Consider the following 18,274-nt stretch of genomic DNA (forward strand, 5'->3'; position numbering starts at 1 on the left):
AAAACATAAAAAAATGATATAAATGAGGTGTCGCTGTAATCGTACTGACCCGAAGAATAAACCTGCTTTATCCATTTTACCAAACGCAGAACGGTATAAACGCCTCCCCCAAAAGAAATTCATGAATAGCTGGTTTTTGGTCATTCTGCCACCCAAAAATCGGAATAAAAAGCGATAAAAAATGTCACGTTCCCGAAAATGTTACCAATAAAAATGTCAACTCGTCCCACAAAAAACAAGACCTCACATGACTCTGTGGACTCAAATATGGAAAAATTATAGCTCTCAAAATGTGGTAACGCAAAAAATATTTTTTGCAATAAAAAGCGTCTTTCAGTGTGTGACGGCTGCCAATCATAAAAATCCGCTAAAAAACCCGCTATAAAAGTAAATCAAACCCCCCTTCATCACCCCCTTAGTTAGGGAAAAATTAAAAAAATGTATTTATTTCCATTTTCCCATTAGGGTTGGGGCTAGGGTTAGGGATAGGGTTAGGGTTAGGGCTAGGGCTAGGTTTAGGGCTAGGGTTAGGGCTAGGGCTAGGTTTAGGGCTAGGGTTAGGGTTAGGGCTAGGGTTAGGGCTAGGGCTAGGTTTAGGGCTAGGGTTAGAGTTGGGGCTAAAGTTAGGGCTAGGGTTAGGGTTAGGGCTACAGTTAGGGTTGGGGCTAAAGTTAAAGTTAGGGTTTAGATTACATTTACAGTTGGGATTAGGCTTAGGGGTGTGTCAGGGTTAGAGGTGTGGTTAGGGTTACCATTGGAATTAGGGTTAGGGGTGTGTTTGGATTAGGGTTTCAGTTGTAATTGGGGGGTTTCCATTGTTTAGGAACATTAGGGGCTCTCCAAACGCGACATGGCGTCCGATCTCCATTCCAGCCAATTCTGCGTTGAAAAAGTAAAACAGTGCTCCTTCCCTTCCGAGCTCTCCCGTATGCCCAAACAGGGGTTTACCCCAACATATGGGGTATCAGCGTACTTAGGACACATTGGACAACAATTTTCGGGGTCCAGTTTCTCCTGTTACCCTTGGGAAAATACAAAACTGGGGGCTAAAAAATAATTTTTGTGGAAAAAAAAAAGGATTTTTTTATTTTCACGGCTCTGCGTTATAAACTGTAGTGAAACCCTTGGGGGTTCAAAGTTCTCACAACACATCTAGATAAGTTCCTTGGGGGGTCTAGTTTCCAATATGGGGTCACTTGTGGGGGGTTTCTACTGTTTAGGTACATCAGGGGCTCTGCAAATGCAACGTGACGCCTGCAGACCAATCCATCTAAGTCTGCATTCCAAATGGCGCTCCTTCCCTTCCGAGCCCTCCCATGCGCCCAAATGGTGGTTCCCCGCACATATGGGGTATCAGCATACTCAGGACAAATTGGACAAAAAATTTTGGGGACCAATTTCTCTGTTGGAAAATACAAAACTGGGGGCTAAAAAATAATTTTTGTGGGAATTTTTTTTTTTTTCACAGCTCTGCGTTATAAACTGTAGTGAAACACTTGGGGGTTCAAAGCTCTCACAACACATCTAGATGAGTTCCTTAGGGGGTCTACTTTCCAAAATGGTGTCACTTGTGGGGGGTTTCAATGTTTAGGCACATCAGGGGCTCTCCAAACGCAACATGGCGTCCCATCTCAATTCCACTCAATTTTGCATTGAAAAGTCAAATGGCGCTCCTTCCCTTCCGAGCTCTGCCATGCGCCCAAACAGTGGTTTACCCCCACACATGGGGTATCAGCGTACTCAAGACAAATTGCACAACAACTTTTGGGGTTCAATTTCTTCTCTTACCCTTGGGAAAATAAAAAATTGGGGGCGAAAATATCATTTTTGTGAAAAAATATGATTTTTTATTTTTACGGCTCTGCATTATAAACTTCTGTGAATCACTTAATGGGTCAAAGTGCTCACCACACCTCTAGATAAGTTCCTTAGGGGGTCTACTTTCCAAAATAGTGTCACTTGTGGGGGGTTTTAATGTTTAGGCACATCAGTGGCTCTCCAAACACAACATGGCGTCCCATCTCAATTCCAGTCAATTTTGCATTGAAAAGTCAAATGGCGCTCCTTCCCTTCCGAGCTCTGCCATGCGCCCAAACAGTGGTTTACCCCCACATATGGGGTATCGGCATATTCAGGACAAATCGTACAACAAGTTTTGGGGTCCATTTTCTCCTGTTACCCTTGGTAAAATAAAACAAATTGGAGCTGAAATACATTTTTTGTGAAAAAAAGTAAAATGTTCATTTTTATTTAAACATTCCAAAAATTCCTGTGAAACACCTGAAGGGTTAATAAACTTCTTGAATGTGGTTTTGAGCATTTTGAGGGGTGCAGTTTTTAGAATGGTGTCACACTTGGGTATTTTCTGTCATATAGACCCCTAAAAATGACTTCAAATGAGATGTGGTCCCTAAAAAAAAATGAGAAATTGCTGGTCAAATTTAAACCCTTATAACTCCCTAACAAAAAAAAATTTTGGTTCCAAAATTGTGCTGATATAAAGTAGACATGTGGAAAATGTTACTTATTAAGTATTTTATGTGATATATCTCTCTGATTTAAGGGCATAAAAATTCAAAGTTAGAAAATTGCGAAATTTTCTAAATTTTCGCCAAATTTCCATTTTTTTCACAAATAAACGCAGGTAATATCAAAGACATTTTACCATTGTCATGAAGTACAATATGTCACAAGAAAACAATGTCAGAATCACTGGGATCCGTTGAAGCGTTCCAGAGTTATAACCTCATAAAAGGACAGTGGTCAGAAATGTAAAAATTGGCCCGGTCATTAACGTGCAAACCACCCTTGGGGGTAAAGGGGTTAATGTACACTCTGCACCCCATCTTGACGGAAAAATACAGAAATTTAGTAATTTTTTTACATTTATTAAAAAAGAAAAACTGAAATATCACATGGTCATAAGTATTCAGACCCATTGCTCGGTATTGAGTAGAAGCACCTTTTGAGCTAGTACAGTCATGAGTCTTCTTGGGAGTAATCCAACAAGTTTTTCACACCTGGATTTGGGGATTCTCGGCCATTCTTCCTTGCAGATCCTCTCCAGTTCCCTCAGGTTGGATGGTGAACGTTGGTGGACGCCATTTTCAGGTCTCTCCAGAGATGCTCAGTTGGGTTTAGGTCAGGGCTCTGACTGGGCCAGTCAGGAATGGTCACAGAGTTGTTCTGAAGCCACTCCTTTGTTATTTTAGCTGTGTGCTTAGGGTCATTGTCTTGTTGGAAGGTGAACCTTCGGCCAAGTCTGAGGTTCAGAGCTCTCTGGAAGAGGTTTTCATCCAGGATATCTCTGTACTTGGCCACATTCATGTTTCCTTCAATGACAACCAGTCGTCCTGTCCCTGCAGCGGTAAAACACCCCCATAGCATGATGCTGCCTCCACCATGTTTCACTGTTGGGATTGTATTGGGCAGGTGATGAGCAGTGCCTGGTTCTCTCCACACATACAGCTTAGAATTATCACCAAAAAGGTCTATCTTCATCTCCCCAGACCAGATAATCTTATTTCTCATAGTCTGTGAGTCCTTCATGCGTTTTTATCAAACTGTAGTGGGCTTTTGCAGCACCCCAGAGATCTGGTCGTTGCAGTAACGTCGCTCTGCCACTAAGGGGAGTGATGGTACGTCTGACTGCACTAAAGGGATTCTACTGACCAGGTATCACCAGCACACATTACACTTCACACTCCGGCCACTAGGGGGAGTAAAAGGCTTATTTATTGGGCAACTCCTCACATTGGTAAAACTAGGGGTTGGACAGGAAGTTAGGGAGAACGAAGCCTGGGAGAGCTCCAGGGAGGACCTGTCAGAACTGGGAAATCTGGCAGGTACCTAGCGAAAGAACAGATTGTTACGGAACTGCGCCTGCACTACCTTGCGGCGGTATCTAAAGAAAGGACACAAAGCAAAGGATATTGTGGACAGTGAGAAAACGAAATCAAGTACATAGGAGATCCAGTAGGAGTCGTGCCCCGAGAACGGCAACATCTTACTGAGGCGCATAGCCGGTGGCCGGAGCACCGAGGAAGTAACAGTCTCCACGCATTACTTCAAACAACGGCAGGACAGTTAATTACAGGTTGGCTGTCTACCATACATCACCTAAGAAGGACATAGGAGGCAATTGTGGGAGAGGAGCGACACTAGGGTTCCAGAATAACTCCAGGCCTACCTGTCATAAAGGTGCGTCCTAGCCATAACATACCTGGGGGACGGAGAAGAGAAAGATCTTGAAAGAACGAGGACAGAAGTTGTGAGGACTATCCTGAATTCTCAGCAGGGAAGCACTACAACACACAGGCGCTAGTGGGTAGACACTGATTTCCACCTGCAAAGGGAACTCTGGATGTGCCTTCGTAACGGCCGTTCTCAGACAGCCCTGTTGAAAGTGCCCTGGATTGAGGATCCTGAAACCTTCAGTAAAAGGTAAAGAAACTGTTATTCCTCGCACTACGCACCATCACCCTTTATTGGACGCCCCTTAGCAGGGTCACTGGCCGGGTCTAGCCACCGTGACAACCCCGCACCGTGTACCCCGTGGCCCTGTGTCTGGGGGCGATCCACTTTCATATGTCTTGCAGAGGCTTCCGTCGGGCCACTCTGCCATAAAGGCCTGACTGGTGGAGGCTGCAGTGATAGTTGACTTTGTGGAACTTTCTCCCATCTCTCTACTGCATCTCTGGAGCTCAGCCACAGTGATCTTGGGGATCTTCTTTACCTCTCTCACCAAGGCTCTTCTCCCACGATTGCTCAGTTTGGCTGGACGGCCAGGTCTAGGAAGACTTCTGGAGGTCCCAAACTTCTACCATTTAAGGATTATGGAGGCCACTGTGCTCTTAGGAACCTTGAGTACTGCAGAAATTCTGTTGTAACCTTGGCCACATCTGTGCCTTGCCACAATTCTGTCTCTGAGCTCCTTGGCCAGTTCCTTTGACCTCATGATCCTCATTTGGTCTGACATGCACTGTGAGCGGTGAGGTCTTATATAGACAGGTTAATTACACACAGCTGGACTCCAATGAAGGAGTAGAACCATCTCAAGGAGGATGACAAGGAAATGGACGGCATGTGACAAATATGAGTGTCTGAGCAAAGGGTCTGAAGACTTATGACCATGTGATATTTCAGTTTTTATTTTTTATTAAATTTGCAAAAATGTCTACATTTCTGTTTTTTTCAGTCAAGATGGGGTGCAGAGTGTACATTAATGAGAAAAAATGAACTTTTTTTTTTCATTGCAAATGGCTGCAATGAAACAAAGAGTGGAATATTTAAAGGGGTCTGAATACTTTCCAATCCCACTGTATAGATAGAATAGATACTGGTAGATAGATAGATAGATAGATAGATAGATAATAAATAGATAGATAGATAATAGATAGATAGATAGATAGATAATAAATAAATAGATGATAGATAATAGATAGATGATAGATAATAGATAGATAGATAATAGATAATAGATAATAGATAGATAATAGATAGATATTTCTATAGCTTCTTGCTACAATATTCTGTACACATTGCTCCCCTCTGAGAATTATGAGTTCAGTTATGTGACTGTAGCAAGAATTCCCAAGACCCCCATAATCAGTGAGTAGAGCTCTACATTGCCCCTCTCTCCTGACTTTCATACATCCTGGACCCCCTTTACTTCTCTCCATCACATCTATGGGGGGCCTCTTCTATTCTCTATTATGAGGGCCTCTTCTATTCTCTATGGTAGGTTTATCCTTTTGCCGGCTGAAGAAGCAGCAGATCTTATTGGGTGGATTTCTGAACAGCAGCTCCACGTCCTTCATCCCACGCTGCAGCGATTCGGGGGACTACGAGCCTGTGCAATGCGATCAGCAACTGGGCGAGTGCTGGTGTGTGGACAGTGAGGGCATGGAGGTCTACGGCACGCGCCAGATGGGGGCACCACAGCAATGTGAGTCATAAGCGCAGAGCTTTACATTATAGCATTTACCCGCAGGCACCACTAGAGGGAGCGCTCTGCAGATTTTATAAATTCATGGACAGTGAGCTCCCCCTAGTGGTGGCTAAATACAGACAGAATTTCACTATCTGACTTTATGGCAGCTGGAAGGAGTTGGAATTGTTGTCTCTATTCAGAGACCGCCACTCTGACCCATATGTCCAGGACTTGCTATGACAGCAGGAGGTGAATGTGTTGATTTTGCAGGAGGCAGTGACCTGTCTAACTAATTGATAGTGTTTCAAAGTGTGAAAGCAACGACTGAAGTGTACATAGCGGAAGGCACAGTGCCTTCAGCAGCACAGAGGATTTCAGGAGTGTAGAGTTGTGATATAATTCGGGGGCAGGGACTTGTCCACTCGAGATGGTGTATTTGAGGACAGGACTACAATGATTTCCATCATAGCTAATAATAATTTTGATGGATGCTGATTTTGCAGGTCCGGAGGGGTGCACGATCAGAGACCGCCGGGTCCTGCACGGTGTCGGTGAGAGGAGCCCCCCGCAGTGCAGTAAGGATGGGGGATTTCACGCGGTCCAGTGTAAACTGGTGAACACGACAGACCAGATGGTGTTTGATGTTGTGACAAGTTTTAGCAGGTAAAGAACTTGATGATGGATATTTCTAGTGCAGGTCATGGATATTTCTAGTACAGGTCATGGATATTTCTAGTACAGGTCATGGATATTTCTAGAACAGATCATGGATATTTCTAGTACAGGTCAAGAGGGGGGGCTGTATGGGGCGCAGCTAAAAGGAGGCCCCCACATGACTGCGTTGCCATGGGAGCAGTGCAGTAGGTTTTCTTTTAAAAAATAAAGGTGTTATTGAGTAAAGGGGCCCGGGGATTGGAAGAGTAGGATTTGGGGTGGGGATTTATGCAAAAAGGGAGGTGGGGGCTTGGGAAAGTGCGGGAAAAGGGGAGATCAGTTACCTTAGACGGGCGAAGTGAGTGGACCTGCTGCCACATCCCTCTCACCATGTCTTCTGTGGACAGCCTGGTAGCTCAGCTTCGTCGGGAGGCCAGTTCCAGGAGGGCCGGATGGCTGGAGGAGCAGCTCACAGGGCTGCTCGGAGGCAGTGGGAGCCAGGACAGCGGGAGCCGGGGCAGCAGAACCAGGCGGTCTAGGCCGCCAGACAGGCTGTCCCCCGACACTACACCGCGCGGCAGGCGCAGGCCGCGGAGCCCCTCCAGGGACCCTGTGGGGGCTGGGGGACGCGGCCGATCCACCTTGCCCGCCCCCTCCCCCGGCAGGAATCCACCTGGCGGCCCTGCAGGCGCGAGGCGGCGCGGTGCTGGGCGAGCGGTGCAGACGCGGCAGGACGCCGGCGCTGCACAGGATGTCAGGGCCGCACTTCCGGTGCGGCCTAGCAGAGGGCGCGGCGGCGCCGCAGCACCGATAGCAGCAGCTTCTACCCGCCGGGGAGCACCTCCCGCGGTGGCGGCAACACGAGCGGGGGGACGGGGAAGGAGCCCAGCGGCGGCGGCAGCATCCACCAGGCAGGAGCCGGAGAGTATCGCGGCCGGCGCAATGGCGGCGGGGGCACCCGGATCCCATCCCCCCAGTGCACCTGGCTCTGCGACAGGACGGCAGAGCAGACTATCGGGCAGGACAGCGGCGGCATCACGGTTAGGAGCGGGTCGCGGTCGGGCCGCAGGAGCGGCGTCCAGAGGAGACAGTCCAGCGGCTGGAGGCAGAGGAATCACGGAGCCGGACAGATCCAGATCCAGCAGGAGGTCGAGGGACCGGTCGCCTTCGCCAGTCTCGGTCCCCCCTGGTGACGTGGAGGCCAGGGGCGCGGGCCTGGGGCAGATGAGTGGCAGCGATGATTCCGGGAACGAACATCGTGACGAAATGGACCAGCAGGATTCAGGAAGCACGGCTGGTGGGGACACAGCACCTGCGCAGCCACGTGAGTACATGTCCAGTCTTTCCCCAGTGCCGGGTGTTTCGGGTGTGGTGGAGCGGGGTGGGGGCTGTAATGAGGTCCCGGGGGTCAGAGAACTTTTAGCGGGTATGTCGCAGATTTTGCGTAGATTGGATGGGGGCGGGGGTAGCTCAGTTGCTAACAGTGTGGGATCGTCGCCCGCTGGTGCCTGGGTGTCGGTTGCCGGGGGCGTAGCAGGGGGTTCGAACGAGATTGCGAGCTCGGGTAGCGGGACACCTGTTCCTGTGGCGGGGGTGTCGGTGTCGGTACAAACGGAAACGGGAAAAGGTGATACCGTTAAGTTAGACGACAGGGCAAAAGGCGAGGTATATGTGTGTTTTGAGGGTCCGCTGGGGGCCCATTTGAAGAAAGAAGTCAAGGAAAAGATTTGGAAAGATGAATACGTAGAGATTTTCTCTCTCCTTCCTTTAGAAAAATTTAACTTGGATTAAGGAAAGAAAGACGACAGCAAAAAGGAAGAGGAAGAAAAGAGGCGTTGGCGCCTTATTCCTCAGACGTTCGTTAACTGGCAGCAGGCCTTTGCCATTCTAGCGAGTGTTATAGGGGAGAAATTCCCCGAGAATTGCTCGGGCCTGTTTTGTTATTTGGATGCTATTGGTGAAGCGCATCGTACCTACGGGGGCCAGGCTTGGCTGAGATACGATGAACAGTTCAGGCAGCGAAAAGCAGTGAGGCCGGAGATAAGGTGGGACCAAAAAGACATCGGGTTGTGGCTGAAGGTGATGGCTCCGGTGCGTTATGGGCAGTCCTTTCAGGGGGGAGGGGGGGGTAGCAGTCAGCAGTCAGGACAAAGTGGAGGACACGGGTCTCAGGGTTCAAAGGAAAAATCTGGGACATGCTGGCAGTTTAATGAGGGCCAGTGCAAGTATGGCACCACTTGTAAATTTAAACACGTGTGCTCCCATTGCAACGGGGCCTCTCACGGAGCCGCTAAGTGTTTCAAGAAATCACGTGGTAAGCCATCAGTGGGTGGCGGTCAAGGGGGTGACTCCGGTGAGGGTTCAAAAGATGGCCCCCTATCTAAGTAGATACCCGGATGTTAAAAAGGCGGAGGTTATTAGGGACGGTTTTCTTGAGGGGTTTAAGATCCCTCACCCGATGCATGTTGTTCCTTTTTCTACAAAAAAATTTGAGATCAGCTGGCTTGCATGCGGAGGTGGTTTCGGCTAAATTGGCAAAAGAGGTTGAGCTGGGAAGAATGGCGGGGCCTTTTAGTTCGTTGCCCATGGCTGGTGTAATTGTTTCCCCGCTTGGGGTGGTGCCCAAGAAGGAGCCGAACAAGTTCCGGCTAATTCAGCATCTTTCATATCCCAAAGGATCCTCGGTTAATGACGGGATTGCGGAGGAGTTGTGCTCCGTTGTTTACACATCGTTTGATGCGGCTGTTCGGTGGGTGCGAATGTACGGGCCTGGAGCATTGCTGGCGAAAACGGACATCGAGTCGGCATTTAGGCTCTTGCCGGTGCACCCGCAGAGCATTCCTTTGTTAGGTTGTTGGTGGGAGGGTGGTTTTTACTTGGATAGGTGTTTACCTATGGGATGTTCTATTTCCTGTGCATTGTTTGAGACTTTCAGTACCTTTTTAGAGTGGGTAGTGAGAGATGTATCGGCCGTTCCTTCTGTCATTCACTATTTGGATGATTTTTTGTTTGTTGGTCCACCGGATTCAGCAGTGTGCTGTCATTTACTTGGGACCATGGAATGGGTGGCCGGACAGTTTGGTGTTCCTTTGGCACAGGGAAAAACGGAGGGCCCCTGCACGGTCTTGAGTTTCTTAGGGATTCTCATTGATTCTGAGAAAATGGAGTGTAGGTTGCCTGATGATAAGTTGGAGTTGCTTAAGCGAGAGGTGAGTCGGATTGGAAAATTGCGGAAGACTTCATTGAAGGAGTTGCAGTCGCTGCTGGGCCGCCTGAATTTTGCTTGTCGTATTATGCCAATGGGCAGGATATTTTGCCGCAGATTGTCCAGGGCGACGGCTGGAGTTCGGTCGGCTCATCATTTTATTCGTTTGGGTAGAGAGCATAAGGAGGACCTTCTTGTTTGGCAACGTTTTTTGGAAGGCTATAATGGCAGGTCGCTTATTCAGCAGGAGGATCTGAATGCTTTTGATTGCGAGATCTACACAGACGCAGCAGGTGGAGTTGGTTATGGGGCCTACTGTGGAGGAAAATGGAGCGTCGGGGTGTGGCCAGAGGATTGGCGAAAGAAGGGGCTCACCAAGAATTTGGCATTGTTGGAGTTGTTCCCGATTGTGGTGTCAGTGTTTGTTTGGGGTGACAGCTTTCGTGATCGGCGAGTACGTTTCCATTGCGATAACTCGAGCGTGGTGGCCGTGATTAACAGCTTATCTTCTTCTTCCCCTCCAGTAATTAGGTTGGTCAGGGAGTTGGTACTGAGATGCTTGGAGTTGAATGCATGGATTACGGCGGTGCACGTGCCAGGAGTTCAGAACAATATAGCTGATGCTTTGTCTCGTTTGCAGTGGGACCGATTCCGGGATTTGGCTCCAGATTCGGAGGCGGCAGGAGCAGCATGTCCTTTGCATCTGTGGCAGGTGGTTACGGAAGGGGAGGCCGATTGATCCAAGCCTCGGTGTCAAACAGGACATGGTCAGATTATGCGGCGTCATGGGCCATGTGGGAAAGTTGGTTGTTTCAATGCGGCTCGGCTGAGTCAGATAGCGACAGGGCAATGGCATTATTGGCACTGGTAGGTAAGGTCGTGGAGTGGGGTTGGTCCGTGTCTAGGTTAAACAAGTTTATAGCAGGTTTGGCTTTTGGTTTTCAGTTGCAAGGATTGAGGGACGTCACAAAGGACTTTGTTATACGGCAGGCGTTGAAAGGTTTTCGTAAGGGTAATTCGACTTTTGATAAGCGCAGGCCCATTTCTTTTGGGTTGTTGCAGCGGTTAGGGGAGGCCTTGGGCGTCATTTGTTCATCTCAGTTTGAGGTGGTACTGTTTCAATTGGCCTTTTCTCTAGCGTTTTTTGGTGCTTTGCGTCTGGGTGAATTGGTTTCCCCGAGCAAGGACAGGTCAGGTGGTCTTTTGGCGGAAGATGTGGTTTTTTGGGAAGGGGGAGTTGCCTTTTGGATAAGGCGTTCAAAGACGGATCAGCTAGGTAGGGGAAAGAAAGTAGTGCTAGGAAGGGTGGCGGGTAGCGGGATGTGTCCGCAACGCTGCTTAGAGGCATATTGGAATTTGTCATCAGTCAGGTCAGGCCCTCTGTTGCAACACCAAGAGGGGGATTTCTTGTCACGTTTCCAGTTTGTAGCCATTTTGAAGAAGGGCTTGGGTTTGCTGGGTGTTAACCCGGAAAATTTCGGCTCGCATTCTTTTAGGATTGGGGCCGCATCTGAGGCCGATGGTTTGGGCCTTGGGCCGGAGGTGATCAAGAAAATAGGCAGATGGAGTTCTAATCGTTACCTGTCTTATGTGCGGCATTAAATCAACAATGCGGGGTGAAAAGGGACGTCTTTGCGGATTGTTAATTATGGTTGTGTTTTTCAGGTCGTACCCCTCTTTTGGCGTGGATTGTCGGACACTCTTTTGTTTATTGGGGCGCCCTCCGGGCCGATGCGCGCGCGAATGGTAGGCAACTGGGTTTCGGCCGAGAGGCAGTGATCATCCGTTGGATGGGGACTCGTGGTATGTCGTGGCGTAGTTTTTTGCCGGAATTCTCCCGCGCCGCCCGTCTGGATCGCCCTCCGGATATTTTAGTGGTTCACTTGGGGGGTAATGATTTGGGGGCAAAACCCGTGAGGGAACTCATTCGGGATATCCGTTATGACTTGTTAAGGCTGTGGGTATCTTTTCCCGGTATGCTGACTGTGTGGTCAGACATTGTGCCGCGGAAGACGTGGCGGGAGGCCCGTTCCCATAAAGGGATTAACAGAGCCAGGGTAAAATTGAACAGGATGGTGGCGAGTTTTGTGTCCCGGAATGGGGGTATTGCCGTGAGGCATTTCGAGCTGGAGGCTGGGGTCGGTAATTTTTGGAGGGATGATGGAGTGCATCTTAACGAGATCGGGATGGATTTATGGGCGCTCGGTCTACAGGAAGGAGTTGAAAGAGCTTTGGCGGTGGTGGGGCACTCACGAGCCTGAGGTGGTCAGGGCTGTTCGTGTGTGGCGGGGGGTGGGGTTCTTGGAGTTGGTGATGATGCTGATAGGGTTGATCTGGCTTTTGGTACGGGCTCTGGACGGGGTGTTTACCTCGGGAGCTTTGTGGTTGGTTTGCCCGAAATGGGTTACATGGTGCCCTCGAGCTGGTGGTTACGGCTGAGGGTAAATACGTGTTTTTTGTAAAAATTTTGGGTAGGCTCTCTGCCTATTATGAGCCAGATTTTTTAGCTCCAAGAGCCCCCCCCCCTCGAGGTTTTATATATTTACTGTTTACATGTTGTTATTTATGTATTTGTTTGTTAATAAAATGGCCGCTGTGGCCAAATTATCCAAAAAGAAATTAACGTGGTGGTGTGTTTTCCTGGGTAATAGATGGAGGGGTTAAGAGGGGCAAGGTAGTTGGGGGTGGGGGATGCTTTACGGAAAGGATCCTTTATTGGCCATACGCGGTCATGGATATTTCTAGTACAGGTCATGGATATTTCCAGTACAGGTCATGGATATTTCCAGTACAGATCATAGATATTTCTAGTACAGGTCATGGATATTTCTAGTACAGATCATGGATATTTCTAGTACAGATCATGGATATTTCCAGTACAGGTCATGGATATTTCTAGTACAGATCATGGATATTTCTAGTACAGGTCATGGATATTTCTAGTGCAGATCATGGATATTTCTAGTACAGATCATGGATATTTCTAGTACAGATCATGGATATTTCTAGTACAGGTCATGGCTCATGGATATTACAGATATTAACCCCTTTCTGCCAGCTGACAGAATAGTATGTCAGCTGGCAGATCCCCTGCTTTGAGGTGGGCTCCGGCGGTGAGCCCACCTCAAAGCCACGACATGTCAGCTGTTTTGTACAGCTGACGTGCGCGCAATGAGCGCGAGCGGAATCGCGATCCGCCCGCGCCCATTAACTAGTTAAATACCGCCGTCAAGCGCTGACAGCGGCATTTAACCCTGCTGTTTTGTTTGCATTTACTATACACTTGTAGTGTTCCGGGTCACTATGACCCGGCTTATTAAACCTTGATTTTAGACACTCTAACTCCATTTTTTTTATACTTTTTGCTTACTAGACTGTTTGTGAACATGTTTGGTAGTAAAAAAAAAAAGAAAAATGAACTAGAAATCTTTTTTTTTTGTTTTTATTTTGAAAAAACAGATCCATCCAATGAGCAAAACGAAAATAGAAAACTACACATATTTTGTAAATTGTACCATTGTACATTGTACAATTGTACCATTACAATGTGAATATATTCACATGATCATATAAATTTACGGATTCTTGCATGAAAAACAATACACATGATTTTTGCATAGAAATGTTTTACAGCCAGAACATGTAATACTCATCTTGTTGTCACAAGTAGAAGGGCAATAGCTGCATCTTTTTCTTTTGATGCCGGAAGAGGCCATGGGGGTAGAAGCACACAGCTGCTCTCCAAAGAAACTGAAAGGTAACATGTCTGGACTAGCATATGTGTACTGATAAGAGCAGAGAAGATAAGAACCCTTCTGAAAACAAGCAGATAAGCCAGGAAGACATACTTACTTAGCAAAAAAAAATTATTTGCAAGACTTTACAGCTCAGCTTTACAAAAAAAAAGTCTTAGACAGCACGTTCTGAGCAGTCCGTTCTGCGCATAATATACTCGTGTAGTGCACACCTAGTGATCTCTCAGGATGCACTCTACATTTTAGAATAGACTGCTCACCAAAAATAATCAATATAAAGCCATTTTTATGGTGCGCAGATCTCAATGCATACCCCCGGTAGAGCGCATGTACGTCCCCATTGAAATAATTTAGGAAATAAATCAATTGATATACAATAGTAGATGCAATAAATAGACCCAACTGAGGTTATAACTCCTTTATTTCACTGAAAATATGGCCTCACAGCTGTAAAAAATGATGTCGGGTCACTATGACCCGAACACAACAAGTGTAACTTTTTTCGTGTAGTAAAAAGTAAACGAAAAAAAAAAAAAAAATACTCATAGGTAGGTCCCCCCAAATGAGGAAAAGTCAAGGAGTCTCAAGTTTTAGAGACTTACAGAAAAAAATCTACAGGGCCGCAAAAAGTCTGTCCGGGTCACTAGGACCCGAACAGAACAGCAGGGTTAACTAGCGCTCCCGGCCGCGCGGCCGGAAGTTCTCGCGCCGCTGACCCCCGTCACATGATCGGGGGTCAGCAGTGCATTGCCATAACAACCAGAGGTCTCCTTGAGACCTCTATGGTTGTTGATGGCCGATTGCTTTGAGCGCCACCCTGTGGTCGGCATTCAAAGTACACCTGCATTTCTGCTACATAGAGGTGATCTGTACTTCACCTCTATGTAGCAGAGCCGATCGAGTTATGCATGCTTCTAGCCTCCTATGGAGGCTATTGAAGCATGCCAAAATTTAAAAAAAAAAGTGTTTAAAAATATATAAAAAATAAAAAATAGATAAAAGTTCAAATCACCCCCTTTCGCCCCAATCAAAATAAAACAATTAAAAAAAAAATCGAACCTACACATATTTGGTATTGCCGCGTTCAGAATTGCCCGATCTATCAATAAAAACAAAGGATTAACCTGACCGTTAAATGGCGTAGCAAGAAAAAAAATCAAAACGCCAAAATTACGTTTTTTTGGTCGCCGCGACATTGCATTAAAATGCAATAACGGGCGATCAAAAGATCGTATCTGCACCAAAATGTCATAATTAAAAACACCAGCTCGGCACGCAAAAAATAAGCCCTCACCTGACCCCAGATCATGAAAATTGGAGACGCTACGGGTATCGGAAAATCGCACAATTTTTTTTTTTTTAGCAAACTTTGGAATTTTTTTTCACCACTTAGATAAAAAATAACCTAGACATGTTAGGTGTCTATGAACTCGTAATGACCTGGAGAATCATAATGGCAGAGTAGTATTAGCATTTGGTGAACCTAGCAAAAAAGCCAAACAAAAAACAAGTGTGAGATTGCACTTTTTTTGCAATTGCATCACACTTGGAATTTTTTTCCCGTTTTCTGTTACATGGCATGGTAAAACCAATGGTATCGTTCAAAAGTACATCTCATCCCGCAAAAAATAAGCCCTCACATGGCCATATTGACGGAAAAATAAAAAAGTTATGGCTCTGGGAAGGAGGGGAGCGAAAAACGAAAATGAAAAAAACGGAAAAAACTCCGGAGGTGAAGGGGTTAATAGTACAAGTCATGGATCCTTTCAGCACAGATTACAGATATTTCCAGCACAGATTACTGATATTTCCAGTACAGGTCATGGATATTTCCAGTACAGGTCATGGATATTTCTGGTACAGTTCATGGATATTTCTAATACGGGTCATGGATATTTCTAGGACAGATCATGGATATTTCCAGAACTGATTACTGATATTAATAGTACAGGTCAAGGATCCTTTCAGCACAGATTACTGATATTTCCAGCTCGGATTATGGATATTTCTGGAGTAGCACGTCTGACGGCTCCTTTCACGTGTTTGCGGATCCTAATCTGTTTGTAGACAGTACTGAATACTCGGTGGCGGTCACATTTATGGCCGAGGGGCAGAACACCGCGGGTTGACAGGAGCTTATCACTGGTTCCAGTTTCATCAGCAGATTTGTAGCACTGGTTTCTGGTGTTGGCTTCTGGCCTCTTTCATTGATTTGCGCCATGTTGTGGTGTGACCCTGACATTACCTGTTATGTGGGCACTATATGCGGCTCTATTCTGGCATCATATGGCGCACACATGATGTTCTCACGCTATCGTAGTAATTGTGGAGCTTCTATAGAATGTCTGTCCCAGAACATTCCTCCATCATGGGTTTGTATCTGATGAAAACTTCACGAGCAATACCATCCAGTTTCTTGGGAATGCAGGACCCAGGTCTGCGATGGTCAGTTGAACGCTGGGGGGCTTTTTGTAGAGACTGCCCCCTTTTAATGAATTTGACAGTTTTGTTACCTCAACTGTGCTACTGATAAAATGTGGACTTTCTGGCAACATAAACCTTAATGGAGTTCTTCAGGACCAGATTTTACAATACAAGATGCATACATTACTAACCAGATCTCCTAATTCTGATGGGGCTGGTGGACTTACTATGAAAACTGCTGTTGGAATTGCTTTAGAATCTCTGAGAACTGCTACTGCGTCGATGTGGGTGGCGCCATCTTGGAGGAGGAATTTTTAATATTCTCCAGCAAGATGGCGCTGCCAGCGCCTGCGCAATAGCAGCTATCGGATCTCTATACACACCGATAGCCACTACTGCGCAGGGGCGGCGGGCGCCATTTTCAAATTGATTTTTTTTATACTTGCTCAGTAACATCAAACGCAGTTATTACTAGGATGCACAATACGGATTTCATCACTAGGTATCATTTTAATCAGTATAACTGTGCTGACCTGACAGTGTAGGTTACTGTGCACACTCCTGCTGACAGGTTCCCTTTAAACTGTGCACCTCCTCCAATTGCTGCCACTCCACTGATTCCGGAACAGTTTTTCTTTTTCTTCTGTGCCCCTGCATTCCAAAGTTATGCCTCCCGGTAATAATGATGCAATTATTCCCTTCAACTAAATGGGCGTATACCTCAGAACTTTTCTGTGGGTGTGGCCAAGTTTTGATTGGCCAGCATGAGAGGAAATCCTGTGGCATAGGAGCAGTAGGTTGAAGGCAAAATTTGCATCATTATTACCAGGGGGCATAACTTTGGAATGGAGGGGCACAGAAGAAAAAGAAAAACTGTTCCAGAATCAGTGAGGTAGCAGCAATTGCAGGAGGCACTCAATTAAATGAAAACAATCCAGTGAAAAATCCCCTTTAAATCAAAATTATAAATGTATATCTATAGAAATTTTATTTCCTCAGTGCACAGACGATTCAGATAAATTGTTCCAGGATAATTAGTGCTCTATATTCAATTCCCTTTTCTTCCCAGGTTTCCAGACACATTTAGGTCTTTTAAATCCCTCAGAGAATCATTTTCAGAGGTGTCTGGATACTGCTATTGTGCTGATGCCTTAGGACGTGAACTTAAGGGCACTGGTGAGTTAAAGGACGGGGACCCTCTTGGCTGTGACCCCTCTCTTCTATGAGTGCTAAAGTCTACTGACAATTCTTTCCTGGGGATGCCGGACGTAAGACGTAAGAAAATAACACTTACCTGTGTGCTGTGTCGCTCAGGGAGAGGGAGGAGAAGCGGAAATCTCCCATCACCTCTTCTTTCCCGATAAGACTTGTCTTCTTCAATGAGCTGGAGCATTATATCGCCAATATACCGCCATATACTTCTGTTCTTCCAGGTTTAGAGATGCTCCTGGGTGAAATCTCTGACACCGTATTTTCAGGACTTTCGCCTACACGGTCATTCCCCGAAACCGCCATTTATCGTATGCTGCAGAGACGATTTCTGGGCGTTCAGCTCATCACTTCAGGCAAATTCAGGTGTAAGTCATAGATCTAAGGACTACTGTAAGACTTAGGATGGTCTTGTATAGCACTGCTGTATGCATTGATCACCCATGATGCATGCTGGTATAACCTGGGCATCTTTGTACATAATTATATATGTGCAGCTGGTATGACCTGGGCATCTCCTGTATATAATTATATATGTACAGCTGCTATAATCTGGGCATCTCCTGTATATAATTATATATGCACAGCTGGTATAACCTGGGCATCTCCTGTATATAATTATATATGTACAGCTGGTATAACCTGGGCATCTCCTGTATATAATTATATATGTACAACTGGTATAACCTGGGCATCTCCTGTATATAATTATATATGTACAACTGGTATAACCTGGGCATCTCCTGTATATAATTATATATGTACAACTGGTATAACCTGGGCATCTCCTGTATATAATTATATGTGTACAGCTGATATAACCTGGGTATCTCCTGTATATAATTATATATGTACAACTGGTATAACCTGGGCATCTCCTGTATATAATTATATATGTACAGCTGGTATAACCTGGGCATCTCCTGTATATAATTATATATGTACAACTGGTATAACCTGGGCATCTCCTGTATATAATTATATATGTACAACTGGTATAACCTGGGCCTCTCCTGTATATAATTATATATATACAACTGGTATAACCTGGGCATCTCCTGTATATAATTATATACAGGGCTGCCACTAGAAATT

The 18,274-nt window shown here is 46.2% G+C and overlaps 1 protein-coding gene across 1 annotated transcript in view; it reads left to right on the top strand.

Annotated features, from left to right (window-relative positions):
- Positions 1–18,274, top strand: part of TG (thyroglobulin) — a 213,180-nt gene that overhangs the window by 7,389 nt on the left and 187,517 nt on the right. Inside the window, exons 4-7 of the mRNA XM_069732367.1 lie at positions 5,744–5,947; positions 6,436–6,595; positions 17,040–17,146; positions 17,404–17,547. Coding sequence (XP_069588468.1) covers positions 5,744–5,947; positions 6,436–6,595; positions 17,040–17,146; positions 17,404–17,547 — 615 coding nt within the window. The remainder of the gene's footprint in view (positions 1–5,743; positions 5,948–6,435; positions 6,596–17,039; positions 17,147–17,403; positions 17,548–18,274) is intronic.

Source organism: Ranitomeya imitator, chromosome 6 (genome assembly GCF_032444005.1).
Source record: "Ranitomeya imitator isolate aRanImi1 chromosome 6, aRanImi1.pri, whole genome shotgun sequence".
Classification (NCBI taxonomy): domain Eukaryota; kingdom Metazoa; phylum Chordata; class Amphibia; order Anura; family Dendrobatidae; genus Ranitomeya; species Ranitomeya imitator.